This window comes from Lithobates pipiens, unplaced genomic scaffold (genome assembly GCF_037356315.1).
Source record: "Lithobates pipiens isolate NorthernLeopardFrog02 unplaced genomic scaffold, aLitPip1_a1.2 Scaffold_18, whole genome shotgun sequence".
NCBI lineage: Eukaryota > Metazoa > Chordata > Amphibia > Anura > Ranidae > Lithobates > Lithobates pipiens.
Window position 1 is genome coordinate 555,311,651 of NW_027507758.1, and position 13,780 is coordinate 555,325,430.

At 44.6% G+C, this 13,780-nt stretch overlaps 1 protein-coding gene across 1 annotated transcript in view; it reads left to right on the forward strand.

The window, feature by feature from the left end:
* The window catches only part of LOC143988964 (adhesion G protein-coupled receptor F5-like), an 84,594-nt gene that overhangs the window by 12,721 nt on the left and 58,093 nt on the right, over window positions 1-13,780 (forward strand). Inside the window, exons 4-6 of the mRNA XM_077488924.1 lie at window positions 3,653-3,805; window positions 6,805-6,936; window positions 10,976-11,185. Coding sequence (XP_077345050.1) covers window positions 3,653-3,805; window positions 6,805-6,936; window positions 10,976-11,185 — 495 coding nt within the window. The remainder of the gene's footprint in view (window positions 1-3,652; window positions 3,806-6,804; window positions 6,937-10,975; window positions 11,186-13,780) is intronic.

A 13,780-nucleotide genomic window follows, 5' to 3' on the forward strand; every position in this document is an offset into this window, starting at 1 on the left:
ATTGGTTGGTGCCAGTGGATGGTGTCAGTAGCAGTGGACGGTGTCAGTGGGGCAGTGGTTGGTGTCACTGGGGTAGTGGCCGGTGTCAGTGGGGTAGTGGCCGGTGTCAATGGGACCAGTGGATTTTTTTATTTTTATAAATTGTTACAATTAAATTTTTTTAATTACATTTTTTACAATTATTTTTTGTACTATTCTAACAATGATGGGAGGGTGGAGTTTTATTTTTTAAATATATTTTTTCACAGTGCTTTTGGGAAAGGGGATGGTCGTTGTCAGTGTCAGTGGGGCAGTGGACGGAGTCAGTGGGGCAGTGGACAGAGTCAGTGGGGCAGTGGACAGAGTCAGTAGGGTAGTGGTTGGTGTCAGTGGGGTAGTGGTCGGTGTCATTGGTCGGTGCCAGTGGATGGTGTCAGTGGTAGTGGACGGTGTCAGTGGTTGGTGTCAGTGGGGTAGTGGCCGGTGTCAGTGGGGTAGTGGCTGGTGTCAGTAGGGTAGTGGTTGGTGTCAGTGGGGCAGTGGTCGGTGTCAGTGGCAGTGGACGGTGTCAGTGGGTCAGTGGTCGGTGTTAGTGGGGTAATGGTTGGTGTCAGTGGCAGTGGTCGGTGTTAGTGGGGCAGTGGCCGGTGTCAGTGGTAGGTGTCAGTGGGGCAGTGGTAGGTGTCAGTAGGGCAGTGGCCGGTGACAGTGGGGCAGTGGCCGGTGTCAGCGGGGCAGTGGTCGGTGTCAATGGGGCAGTGGTCGGTGTCAGTGGGGCAGTGGTAGGTGTTAGTGGCAGTGGTCGGTGTCAGTGGGGCAGTGGTCGGTGTCAGTGGGGCAGTGGTAGGTGTCAGTGCGGCAGTGGTCGGTGTCAGTGGCAGTGGTCGGTGTCAGTGGGGCAGTGGTAGGTGTCAGTGGGGCAGTGGTCAGTGTCAGTGGCAGTGGTCGGTGTCAGTGGGGCAGTGGTAGGTGTCAGTGGGGCAGTGGTCAGTGTCAGTGGGGAAGTGGTCGGTGTCAGTGGGGCAGTGGTAGGTGTCAGTGGGGCAGTGGTCGGTGTCAGTGGGGCAGTGGTAGATGTCAGTGGTGCAGTGGCCGGTGTCAGTGGGGCAGTGGTCGGTGTCAGTGGGGCAGTGGTAGGTGTCAGTGGGGCAGTGGTAGGTGTCAGTGGGGCAGTGGTCGGTGTCAGTGGGGCAGTGGTAGATGTCAGTGGTGCAGTGGCCGGTGTCAGTGGGGCAGTGGTCGGTGTCAATGTAGGGCAGTGGTCGGTGTTAGTGGGGTAGTGGTCGGCGTCAGTGTAGGGCAGTGGTCGGTGTCAGTGGGGTAGTGGTCGGTGTCAGTGAAGGGCAGTGGTCGGTGTCAGTGTAGGGCAGTGGTCAGTGTCAGTGGGGTAGTGGTCGGTGTCAGAGTCAGTGGGGCAGTGGACAGAGTCAGTAGGGTAGTGGTTGGTGTCAGTGGGGTAGTGGTCGGTGTCATTGGTCGGTGCCAGTGGATGGTGTCAGTGGTAGTGGACGGTGTCAGTGGTTGGTGTCAGTGGGGTAGTGGCCGGTGTCAGTGGGGTAGTGGCTGGTGTCAGTAGGGTAGTGGTTGGTGTCAGTGGGGCAGTGGTCGGTGTCAGTGGCAGTGGACGGTGTCAGTGGGTCAGTGGTCGGTGTTAGTGGGGTAATGGTTGGTGTCAGTGGCAGTGGTCGGTGTTAGTGGGGCAGTGGCCGGTGTCAGTGGTAGGTGTCAGTGGGGCAGTGGTAGGTGTCAGTAGGGCAGTGGCCGGTGACAGTGGGGCAGTGGCCGGTGTCAGCGGGGCAGTGGTCGGTGTCAATGGGGCAGTGGTCGGTGTCAGTGGGGCAGTGGTAGGTGTTAGTGGCAGTGGTCGGTGTCAGTGGGGCAGTGGTCGGTGTCAGTGGGGCAGTGGTAGGTGTCAGTGCGGCAGTGGTCGGTGTCAGTGGCAGTGGTCGGTGTCAGTGGGGCAGTGGTAGGTGTCAGTGGGGCAGTGGTCAGTGTCAGTGGCAGTGGTCGGTGTCAGTGGGGCAGTGGTAGGTGTCAGTGGGGCAGTGGTCAGTGTCAGTGGGGAAGTGGTCGGTGTCAGTGGGGCAGTGGTAGGTGTCAGTGGGGCAGTGGTCGGTGTCAGTGGGGCAGTGGTAGATGTCAGTGGTGCAGTGGCCGGTGTCAGTGGGGCAGTGGTCGGTGTCAGTGGGGCAGTGGTAGGTGTCAGTGGGGCAGTGGTAGGTGTCAGTGGGGCAGTGGTCGGTGTCAGTGGGGCAGTGGTAGATGTCAGTGGTGCAGTGGCCGGTGTCAGTGGGGCAGTGGTCGGTGTCAATGTAGGGCAGTGGTCGGTGTTAGTGGGGTAGTGGTCGGCGTCAGTGTAGGGCAGTGGTCGGTGTCAGTGGGGTAGTGGTCGGTGTCAGTGAAGGGCAGTGGTCGGTGTCAGTGTAGGGCAGTGGTCAGTGTCAGTGGGGTAGTGGTCGGTGTCAGTGGGGCAGTGGTCGGTGTCAGTGTAGGGCAGTGGTCGGTGTCAGTGGGGTAGTGGTCGGTGTCAGTGTAGGGCAGTGGACAGTGTCAGTGGCGTAGTGGTTGGTGTCAGTGTAGGGCAGTGGTCGGTGTCAGTGTAGGGCAGTGGACGGTGTCAGTGGGGTAGTGGTCGGTGTCAGTGGGGCAGTGGTCGGTGTCAGTGTAGGGCAGTGGCCGAGGGGGGGAGGAGGAATGCACGGCGGGGGGGACGGGCGGCAGAGGATGAATACACAGGGGGGGGAAATGACATCGGGGAGGGGGGAAGCATGCGGGGGGGTTGGTGCTGACAGCTGTCCCATCACTGATCATCCCCCACTGTCATGTGTGTTTACTGAAGTGACAGGGGACCGTGAGCGCGCTCTGCTTTTACCCACAACGTGCTCTGCCTCTTCTGCACGCTCTGGCCAAGGGGAGTGTAGAGGTGGGCGAGGAGTCTGCTGACATCATGACTCCGCCCAAGAAGCGCCGAACAACAGACCCGCCCACTGAATCTGGACTTTTTTGGGGTTTCAAACAGCTAAAGGGGGGACATTTGACAGGTAAAGATACATGCAGGAAGCATGTATATCCTTATAGATCACCACTATGACAGTAGTTTAGAATTGATGAGAGTGGGTTTACATCCACTTTAAGCCGGGTACACATTACATTTTATTTTACATTTTATTTTATTTTCGTGCAATGCCACGGGTTGCATGAAAAAAACTGACAGCTCCGGTCAGGAGCCGCTGTACTAAAGCATGGTACACAGAGGAAAAATTCCAGTTAAAAAAAAAAAGTTTGATATTCTGCCCGTGTGCATGTCAGTCTGTCCAACAGAAGCCAGCCTGGAAAACCAGCAGACTTGACTACCGATCAGTGCTCTCAGCCAATGGCTGATTGGAGTGTTGGACACAACAGCTCAGTGAGGGAGATCCCTGTCACATGGTTAGTAAAGTGTCCAGACTGGAGCTGTCAGTTTTGCTTTTTTTTTCATGCAGACCAACATACACACGGGCAGAATGGCGGATGTTTTTTTTTTTCTGAACCGTCAAATGACATTCTACCCCTGTGTACAGGGCTTTAAAAAATGTTGTGTAATTTAAAACTAAAGATTATTGAACCTTGTATATCCATGATAGTTGCTCTTTAGACACCAGATGCTATTGATGTTATTGTCTTATCTTTGCAGCCAGTGATGATGTATCTTACTATGAAAGCGACATTGAGATAAGTTTCTCTGATCCTAGTATGGAAGCAGAAATCAGACGCTTTTTGGAGAATCTAGATATATATACCCCACTACTGCCTACAACTACAGTAACGCATGAGGACTTTGCTCCAGGTAAGTATATCACCATGCTGCTATTTTTTATTTGGCCACATGAGTAAGAAACCATACATTTTTTTAGTTTCAACTTTTTTAAAGCTGAACTTCTTAGATCATTGGTCTCCAAACTGCGGCCTGGGGCCCTTTTCTTGCTTCTATGCAGCCCTTGGGGCACTATATAATTCACTGACACCTACGAAGGGGCACAATTCCTGCAAATGACACCAACCAACGATGGGGCACAATTCCTCCCAATGACACAAACGATGGGGCCTGCCAATGAAACCAATGATGGGGCACAATTCCCATTAATGACCTCAACGATGGGGCACATTTCCTCCCAACGACACCAACAATGAACCCCAATGACACCAATGATGGGGCACAATTCCTACCAATGACAATATGATAGGGCAAAATTCCTTTCATCAAAGATGGGACATAGTTTACGCCAACTGATGCTGGGATATTTTCTACTCCAGATGGTCACAGTCCAGACCCCTAAAGTCTGAAAGACAATAATGTGGCCCTTTGTTTGGAAAGTTTAGAGACCCCTGTCTTAGATTATGCAGTGTTATTTGACAAGTGTATTTCACCTGCAGTTTATTTCCCTTTAAGCTACAGTGACCAGCCGTCCCCGGTTTCCAGGGGCAGTCCCCAGAGTGTGGACATGGTCCCGGTCCAAGACCATCCCCAGCTTTGTCCCCGGATTGTAGGCAGGGGCCCGCTGGGTTGCGTTCACTGTTTTTCTCCGATCCGACAGTATACAGAGAGATGGAGATACAGTATATAGAGAAATACATAATTGTATAATTATTTATAATATCAATAAATGCATTGAAAAGTATTTTTTTTATCTTATCTTCTTAAAGTGGAGCTCCACCCTAAAGTGGACCTTCCGCTCAGCGGATTCCCCCCCCTCCGGTGCCACAATTGGCACCTTTCGGGGGGGGGAGGTGCATATACGTGTATAATACGGGTATCTGCACCCACTTACAGTCATAGCTAGCGACAGAATAGCTCCAGACGCCCCCCCCCCCCCGTTGTGTTATGGGAAACACAAAGTTCCCAGAACATAACGGGGACCAGTGAAGATGAGCAGCGCGACTCGCGCATGCGCAGTAGGGAACCGGGCAGTGAAGCCGCAACGCTTCACTTCCTGGTTCCCTGACAGAGGATGGCGGCGGGGGCAGCCGAGAGACAAGCAATTGCTTGTCATCTGCTGCCGACATCACGGGCACCTTGGACAAGTAAGTGTCCATTTATTAAAAGTCAGCAGCTGCAGTATTTGTAGCTGCTGGCTTTAAAGCGGTAGTAAACCCGCTAATGTTTTTTTTTTTTACCACCTGCAAAGCAATAGGCATAATGTGCTAGTATGCACAGCATACTAGCTCATTATGAAATACTTACCTTAGAACGAGGCCCCGACCTCTTGCCTGATCCACGCCGAGGGAGCTGACATGCTCCCTCTGCGTTTCTTCCGGGTATCGCAGCTCCGGCGCTGTGAGTGGCCGGAGCCGCAATATTGTCACTCCCACGCATGCGCGCGGGAGATTTCATCCCGGCCGGGTCCGGCCACTGCCGGACTTTCACTCGAGAATCCCCTTGTGTGCATGCGCCGCTGCAGTCAGCGGCGCATACCGAGGGGAATATCTCCTAAACCGTACAGGTTTAGGAGATATTTTTTTTACCTACAGGTAAGCCTTATTATAGGCTTTCCTGTAGGTAAAAGTAAAAACAAAATGAGTATACAACCGCTTTAAATAAAAAAAAATGTATGCTGGAGCTCCACTTTAACATTTGGTAGTCATATCACAAAAAATTCTAAGAAGTTTTTTTTTTTTTTATCTCATGGAAAAAATGTGAGAAATAATGTATATATCATACAGTCATTCCATAAACACATACCACATACACTGCATATATCAATTGAGGAAAATATGCTTATAAAATAGTTTACCATTTGGCAATAAAAAAAATTTAAAAATATGTCCCCACATTTCATTTTAAAAATCTGGTCACCTTACTTTAAGCTGCATTAACCTGCTCCAAGCTGCTTTTTCATTTTTTTAACTTGTGTTTTAGAATACAATATTTAGGCAAAAGGGAACATTCATGTTGCATAGCTATTACACAGACCATAATGTGCAATAAATTATCATTTAAACCGCTTCAACCCATGGCTAATTCTTAATTACTGATTTTCTTTTAAGTTGACAATCGAAAAATGGGAAACAGAAAAATATGAAGTTTAGATGTAGGGTTACCACCTGTTCAGGATTTACCCGGACAGTCCAGGTTTTGAATCATGTCTCCGGGCTTCAGGCCGACTGAAACACGGACACATTCAGACTGGGCTTCAGGCAGACTGAAACCCGGACACATTCAGACTGGGCTTCAGGCAGACTGAAACCCGGACACATTCAGACTGGGCTGTGGCTCCCCAAGTAACCAAGACAGTCACACACAAATCTGTGCCCTCCGGAAGTTGTGGAGTCTGAGGTCAGGTTCAAGCTCACTGGGGCGCAGTGTGATGATGTCAGCAAGAGCAATTTGGCCACACCCACTGTTCACTGCAGCACACTATGGGCACCCCATTTCTACTCTTCTTGGGGCACTCAAAAGGTGTACTAACGTGTTTGGCTTGAAGAAAAGGTGGTAACGCTGGTTAGATGAGAAGATGTGTGTAGTATGACACTTTTGGCAGTTTAAAAGGGAAACCTGACCTAAAAGGAACAAGGAGAGAAGACAGAGTGATTTGGTTCTACCAGAGGGAAAGACCACACAAATAAGGGACATTTGGGAGCTAAGCTTTGATTTTAGTAGAAGAAAATTGCTTAGGTTATTGGCAAAAGCAGGCAGATTTATAGGCCCAAACAGAGGGTTGGATGACCAAATGGCAGGTCTGTGAAATAAAATGCCTTGATAAAAAAAAATAAAAAAAATAATCAAACCAGATGTATACTACACATTTCGATATTGCAATATCACCCTATAACTTTTTCATCTTTTAGTATGTAATCTAACTGAATCACAAGCAAACTGTTCCTGTGCTAAGGATTACGAATGTCTTGGAACACTTGGACCATGTACTGAAACAGACTGCATATGTATCACCAACCTTCCACTGCAAAAATACTGCAATTGTAAGTCAATTCCCTCACCAGATTCACAGACATTTTAGTTAACTTTATTATAGGTACTACTTTTATATTGCTGCTTTATATGTGCTTTTTTACTATAGATCCTATTACTGATTTTTAAATAAACATTTAAAACTTCATAAAGTAGGCAAAGAAGCAGCATAGCAACATAGATTGCTTTGAGGCTCCAAACCACAACTAAGCTGCCTGCAGCTCCAGGCTATTTTATTTTTTAAATGGTCTCTCTGAAGATGTGAAAGAAATTCAATGTTTTACGTCTTCCATGGTCAATGACTCCCAGCATCATTCAAACCAGAAGACTAAGGACATCTTGTGAATGCAGGAAATTTTGTGTTCTTCAGTTCTGAAAAAAAACAAAAAATAATAAGATTGCCACAATTTTTATATATAGTGCCTTGCGAAAGTATTCGGCCCCCTTGAACTTTTCAACCTTTTGCCACATTTCAGGCTTCAAACATAAAGATATAAAATTTTATTTTTTTGTGAAGAATCACCAACAAGTGGGACACAATTGTGAAGTGGGATGAAATCTATTGGATTTTTTAAACTTTTTTAGCAAATAAAAAACTGAAAAGTGGTGCGTGCAAAATTATTCGGCCCCCTTGCGTTAATACTTTGTAGAGCCACCTTTTGCTGAGATTACAGCTGCAAGTCGCTTGGGGTATGTCTCTATCAGTTTTGCACATTGAGAGACTGAAATTATTATTAGTATTAACGCAAGGGGGCCGAATAATTTTGCACGCCCCACTTTTCATTTTTTTATTAGTTAAAAACGTTTCAAAAATCCAATAGATTTCGTTCCACTTCACAATTGTGTCCCACTTGTTGGTGATTCTTCACAAAAAATAAAAATTTTATATCTTTATGTTTGAAGCCTGAAATGTGGCAAAAGGTTGAAAAGTTCAAGGGGGCTGAATACTTTCGCAAGGCACTGTATTTTCTAAGGTTGCTTAAAGTGGTTGTAAAAGTAAAGAAATATTACTGCCAGCACCTCTGTTCTATAATTCCATCCTACACTGTGTAAATGTTTAAATGTTTGTATAAAAATGTCTGTAAATACCTTATTACAGATCTTTTATGGCCAGGTACATGACCTCTGGCTGCTCTCCTTTCCCGATCTAAGGGCTTCAGCAGGAGGGGTCAAAAGCCCCCCCTGACGTCAGCCATAGAGGTCATGTGACCACTGTGCTGGCTGCTTGGCCCCCTCCTGCTGTAGCCCTTAGATGGGGGAGGAGAGCTGCCGGAGCTTCTATTTTTATTTTATTCTTTTAGGGTTACAACCTCTTTAAGGGTAAATTTTGAGAGCCTGTCCAATTTGCCTTTTAATTTGTATCGAATCATGCTTGCTGATCTTGCACTACAAAGTTGTAAATGGATCAAAAGGGGGTGGTACCATTCAATTGCTATGGTCAGCATGACGTTCCTCAGCAACCTCAATCCTCTCCCCTGCAGATTCTTCCATCTTACCTCTTGCTACCAATCAAGCAGGAACAAATTATAAAGATATAGTTAGCCCTCCTAGATTCAACCTCCTTGCCAACTGTAAAGAGGTCCTGTCTCTACTTTATATAGCCACCCCAATGACTGTAATAGAGGACACATTTCAGCAGTTAATATGTCAGCCTAATTTTCTACATATTTTTGTTTGACATCAGAGATAAGTAACATGCCTCTTATTGTAGTCCGCCCATCAGAAATATGTGTAACCACATACTTAAGGAGCTACATGACGGCTATTGGTGTACACACGTAAAAAGCTCTGGGGTATTTTAACCCAATTTACAGAAAATAAACTAAAATACAATGTCCAAATGTATAGTGCTATAGTGATAACGTCTACACGCAATTAAAGGAAAATTCTGGTGTCATGAAAAATGTAGAATACTCCAGGCAATAAGGTATGACTTCATTCTAAAACTGGAATCTTAGTCAAAACTACACGTCCTTCAGGGAGATTTTCCTTACTTTCTCTTATGTCCATATGATTTTCATTAGCTGAACTTCATGTTTTTCCTTCTCTAGAATGCATGCTTCATATGTTCCTTGTGAGAGCCCACTCTGGGCCAGGGCCATTAATATAAACTAAACATATGATCTAGCCCTTCCCGGCTCTATTCAAAAAAACTAAAAAAAACATTCACATTTAAGATCATTTTTAAATATTGCTAATATAGAGACACATGCGCTGAGCTAATATTATATACTTAATTATATGATGGGATTTTGCACTGGTATATGCCATTATAGTGCGTGCGTGCAAGTGCGTGCAAGTGCGTGCAAGCCCATTAGCAACCCATTGGAATTGTGTACAGTCATAGAAGGGCAGTTCTACCAAAACTAATATTCAATTGTAGGCAAACTTTGGGGAAGGGATGGGGGGTGGTTGCTGGACAGTCACTTGCATTTTTCTGCCATAATTCTGTTTCTGCCTGTCCTCAAGTCTCCCTTCTTCTTTCTACCACTATCACAACTTTGGTTAAGTCCTCTGTAACATAAAGTAAAGTAAAGATCAGCAATCAGTATAAATAACATTGGTAATGAAGCATTTGGCGGGAATCAGGACATTTTTTCAAAATTTTTGCCATTTTGGTGAAATGCATTGAAGCCAATTGTGAAGGTCAAATAAAGGTTTTTTTAACCTCCTGCTGTCACGTGGACATATATAAATGTCCGAGGGAGCAAGCAGTTATACCAGAATCATGCCTGCAGCTAGTACCATTTGGTGGCGACTGGATTTCCAGTAAAAGTGATCTGAGCAGCTTTATAGCCCCCACTGCCTTTCGGGGGCTCTCCTGTTCCACTGGAGACTAAGAAACTGCTGTAAGCAGTCAGAGTGTCTGCCAACAGAGGAGAAGGAGGAACATCCATTCCCCAATCTCCCCTGTGATGAAAGATGTCAGAAGTAACAAGGATTTAGTCATTTACGGTTTCAGAGCTGTCTTTCCTTGGCCGTTACAGCCAGGAAAGCATCATTACCTGTGTTTGATGCTTTGAAGCGCAGAGGAGACATCAGGGATCTAATAGACCCCCAATTCCTCAATAAAGAGCACCTGGTTCTGCTGAAAGCAAGGGGGAGAGATTTACTAAAACCTGGGAACTCCAAATATGGTGAAGTTCTGCATATTCACTTTTGACTTCAGCTTGTTCAATAAAGCTTTGACAATAAATCCTGGAAGCTGATTGGTTTCTATACAGAGCTGCACAAGATTTTGAACCATGCAGTTTTAGTAAATAACCCCAAGGGGTCTTGTTTACCACTTGTGATAGAAATAAAGTTAATTAAAAAAAAAAAAAAAAAATAACATAAATAAAAATGCGCAAGTAGATCCAGCATGCAAATATAACAGATAATTGTACGGCACACTTGGGGTATCGCTGCAAATGTCAGAGTAAGAGCAATAGTTCTAGTGCCATAGCTCATGTTTAACTATAAACTGTAAAGGCTTTTAAAGTGTTGCCTAAGGACAATTTTATGTACCTTAGCTTGTCGACATTCCACAGGCATGCACAATTTTAAATCTTGACACCTATTTACCTATTTACTCAACACGACATCTTATTTTATATTTTACCAAAAAAATAGGTATTATATTGTGTGCACTAAAACTCATTTAGGTGTATTTTTTCCTGAAAATTTGCTTTTAATAAATGGCTGTGCAAATATTGTGTCACCCACAAAATTGCAACAGCCACCATTTTATTCTCCAGGCCCTTTCAGAAAATATTTAATGTTTGGGGATTCGAAGTCATTTTCTATCTTATAAATGCAGATTTTAAATGTGTATGAAAAATGGCAAGTGGTTAAAGGAGAGCAAAAAGTGTCACATAACTTCTGAGGCTAAATAAATTCCTTTCTACTATCCTGGACCTGTTCTTGGACCATTTAATGGATTCTCTTTAGCTGGGAGCAGGATGTTAAACACTGAGGAACAGAGAAACACCAATTCTATCCCCAACCCTTAACATTTTTGTTTTGCTTGAGATTTTTCTTCATTAATCACATTTTTATTTTGTCATACAGCACCAACAAGAATATTAATTTCTCCAAGCACCGTTTTCCAGGGAGATACAGTAACAATTGATTGTCTGCTTAAAGAATTCGGCAACATTTTCTGGTATCACAACTCCGTAAAAATTGCAAATACACAAAAATATAACACCTCTTCCAACAGGCAAGGCACAATGGTGCTATATACACTGACAATGAATGATGTAACTGATTCTGATCAAGGTATGTGAACCATTAAACCAAACCTGGTTCCAAGCTGGGGGGGGGGGGGTCATTCTAATTACATGCATGATAAGCAATGTGTGAGTTTAAAGCTTGAGCCCCAGTCTTGCCTTCAGTCTTGCACAGTTGTACAGCTTCCTCCCCTGTTTGAACTGATCTCACTGCGCACAGTGAGCTTTTCACATTATAATGGGCAAAACAAGTTCACTTTGTAGGAGGATGTACTTACCTTCCCTGCTGTCTTGCATTGTCCTGTTCCTCTCCTGAAACATTCAGAAATCCCTCTACAAACTTCCACTTTCTAAAAGTCAAAACCTGCAAAGGACTCAGTAACATCCTTCCCGCCCTCATGTGACATCTCTCAGGCCTGTGATTGGCCTCTAAGACACCCAGTACAGCCTTATGGAGATGGGGGTTTCAGGCGTTACCTCCATTTGTGAAATTACCAAATATTTGCTTGGAGTTATGGTGTGGTGGATCAAGAAGAAGTATGAGGAAGGTCCAACCCGCCTATGATGCCTTCTATAAAGCGAACCTAATGCCTAGTATTGGAAGACTGCAGCTATATTTTAAAGTAACTGTTTTTTCCAAACTGAAACCCCTAATAAATGGTCTCCCTGTAAAAAAAAATGAATACTTACCTCTCCTGCCTCCTGTGTTCTGTAGTGATGTGGATTTCAGCAGGAGGAAGCAGTGAGCATAATGGGGAACCAGGAGATGGCTTCTGAAGAAATTTCAGCTGGCAAGTGATGTGGCATTCAGTGATGTGGGCAGCAGGAGAAGTTAAATTAGATTTTCCTTTACTCAGAAACCTTATATTGGGAGTTTGTTTGCCAACAGGATCACTTTAAAGCAGAATTTCCCCCAACTTTGGAAACATTTGGGGGGGGGGGTGAACCTAGTTTTGATAGGTACCCGTTCCCACAAGCAATTCAAGAGAAAGTTCGCCCCCCCCCTATCTTTGTCTGCAACCTTCTGGGACGTGTTACAGTTCCTAGGAGGCTGCAGGACCATTCACAAAGCGTGGTGTGGCTCATTAGTGTGTAGTGGAAAGCCAGCTAAGAAAGTCACAAGGAGTCATAGCCTGCTTCCCAAAGTAAACATGCTGGTGTCAGGAACCGGAAACAAGTACTGGATCCTTGGACAAGTAAGTGTCCTTTTTTAAAAGGTCAGCTGCTACAGTATTTGTAACTGCTGTGCTGACATTTAATTTCTTTTGGTGGGGGGGTCTGAAGATCCTAGTGGAACTACACTGCATCTGAGCACTACAAACCAAATGTAATATTTATAGCAAACTCCCCTTCCAACCATGCTTTATTTTATTTATTTATTTATGCTTTATTTTGCTGAGAAATCACTTTGAAAAACACCCCTAGCATTTTGGGCCATGGCAATCTTGAGTAAGGGCAAATGATTCATTTAGTATTAATTTCCTGAAATCCATCTGCCCTTAGCTCAGGTTTGCAGGCAGGAGGGTGTGCTTAGCTGAGAAAACACCTCCTCCCCTCCTGAAGACTCATGAGATGTATGACATCATTGGCTTACGCCTGAAAACCAGGAAGAAGATAAAGAAGTGCAAACAAAATGTTTAAAGCAAGTAAATATAATATACCTTACTATCTATTTACCAATGCTAGCAGCATAAGTATTAAAAATAGTCAATACTGATTGAGAAGGTGGCGTTCCACTTTAAGCTACCTGCCTGCTCACACGCAGAAAGAATGTAAGCACTGGATGAAGGCTCAAAGAGAGTGAATAAAATCTGTACAATTCATGACCAAGAATGTTTATTTAACCAGAAAGATTAAAGCCTGTTTTACACAGCAAGCTTTGACAAAGCATTTGCAGAACTTTCAGCCAGCTTTGTTGAAGTACCATTCAGCTCCAGTTTGTAAAATTCTGAACTCAGATCCTAATAGGAGTGCAGATTGCCACTTTAAACAAGTTGCTAGCAGGCGTCAGCACTTCTTGAAGCTTGTTGAAGCCTGCTAGCAGCTTGCTTAAAGGGCAATCACCACTCCCATTAGGATCTTTGCTCAGCATTTACAAACTTGAGTTGAATGGTACTTTAAACGCTACAACAAAGCTTGCTGAAAGCTCTGCAAATACTTTGTCAAAGCTTGCTGTTCACACTGCTCTTATACCAGTGTTAATTTTGGCAGCAAATTTCGATTTAGTTTTAGTCTTAGTCTCAGGATTAAAATGGCATTTTAGTTTTAGTCCCATTTTAGTCTTCTGCAATTGTTTTAGTTTTAGTCGTATTTAGTAGACTAAATCCCCAGTACATTTTTTAGTCGACTAAAATGTCCTATGTTTTAGTCTACTAAAATCTCCAGTACATTTTAGTCAACTAAAACTCATTTTACCTGTCTAAAATCGAATGGGTGTAATAATTGTAATGCATTAGTTAACATTTCTCTACCATTTCCAAACTCATTATATACCGCTGGAGTGAAAAATCAAATATGTAATTTATTAAGGTATTGGAGGTATGAACTTGCACTACAGATCAGTGTTAATTTTTCAATTTAATTTTAGTCTTATGCCCTGTACACACGATAGGATTTTCCGATGGAAAATGTGTGATAGGACCTT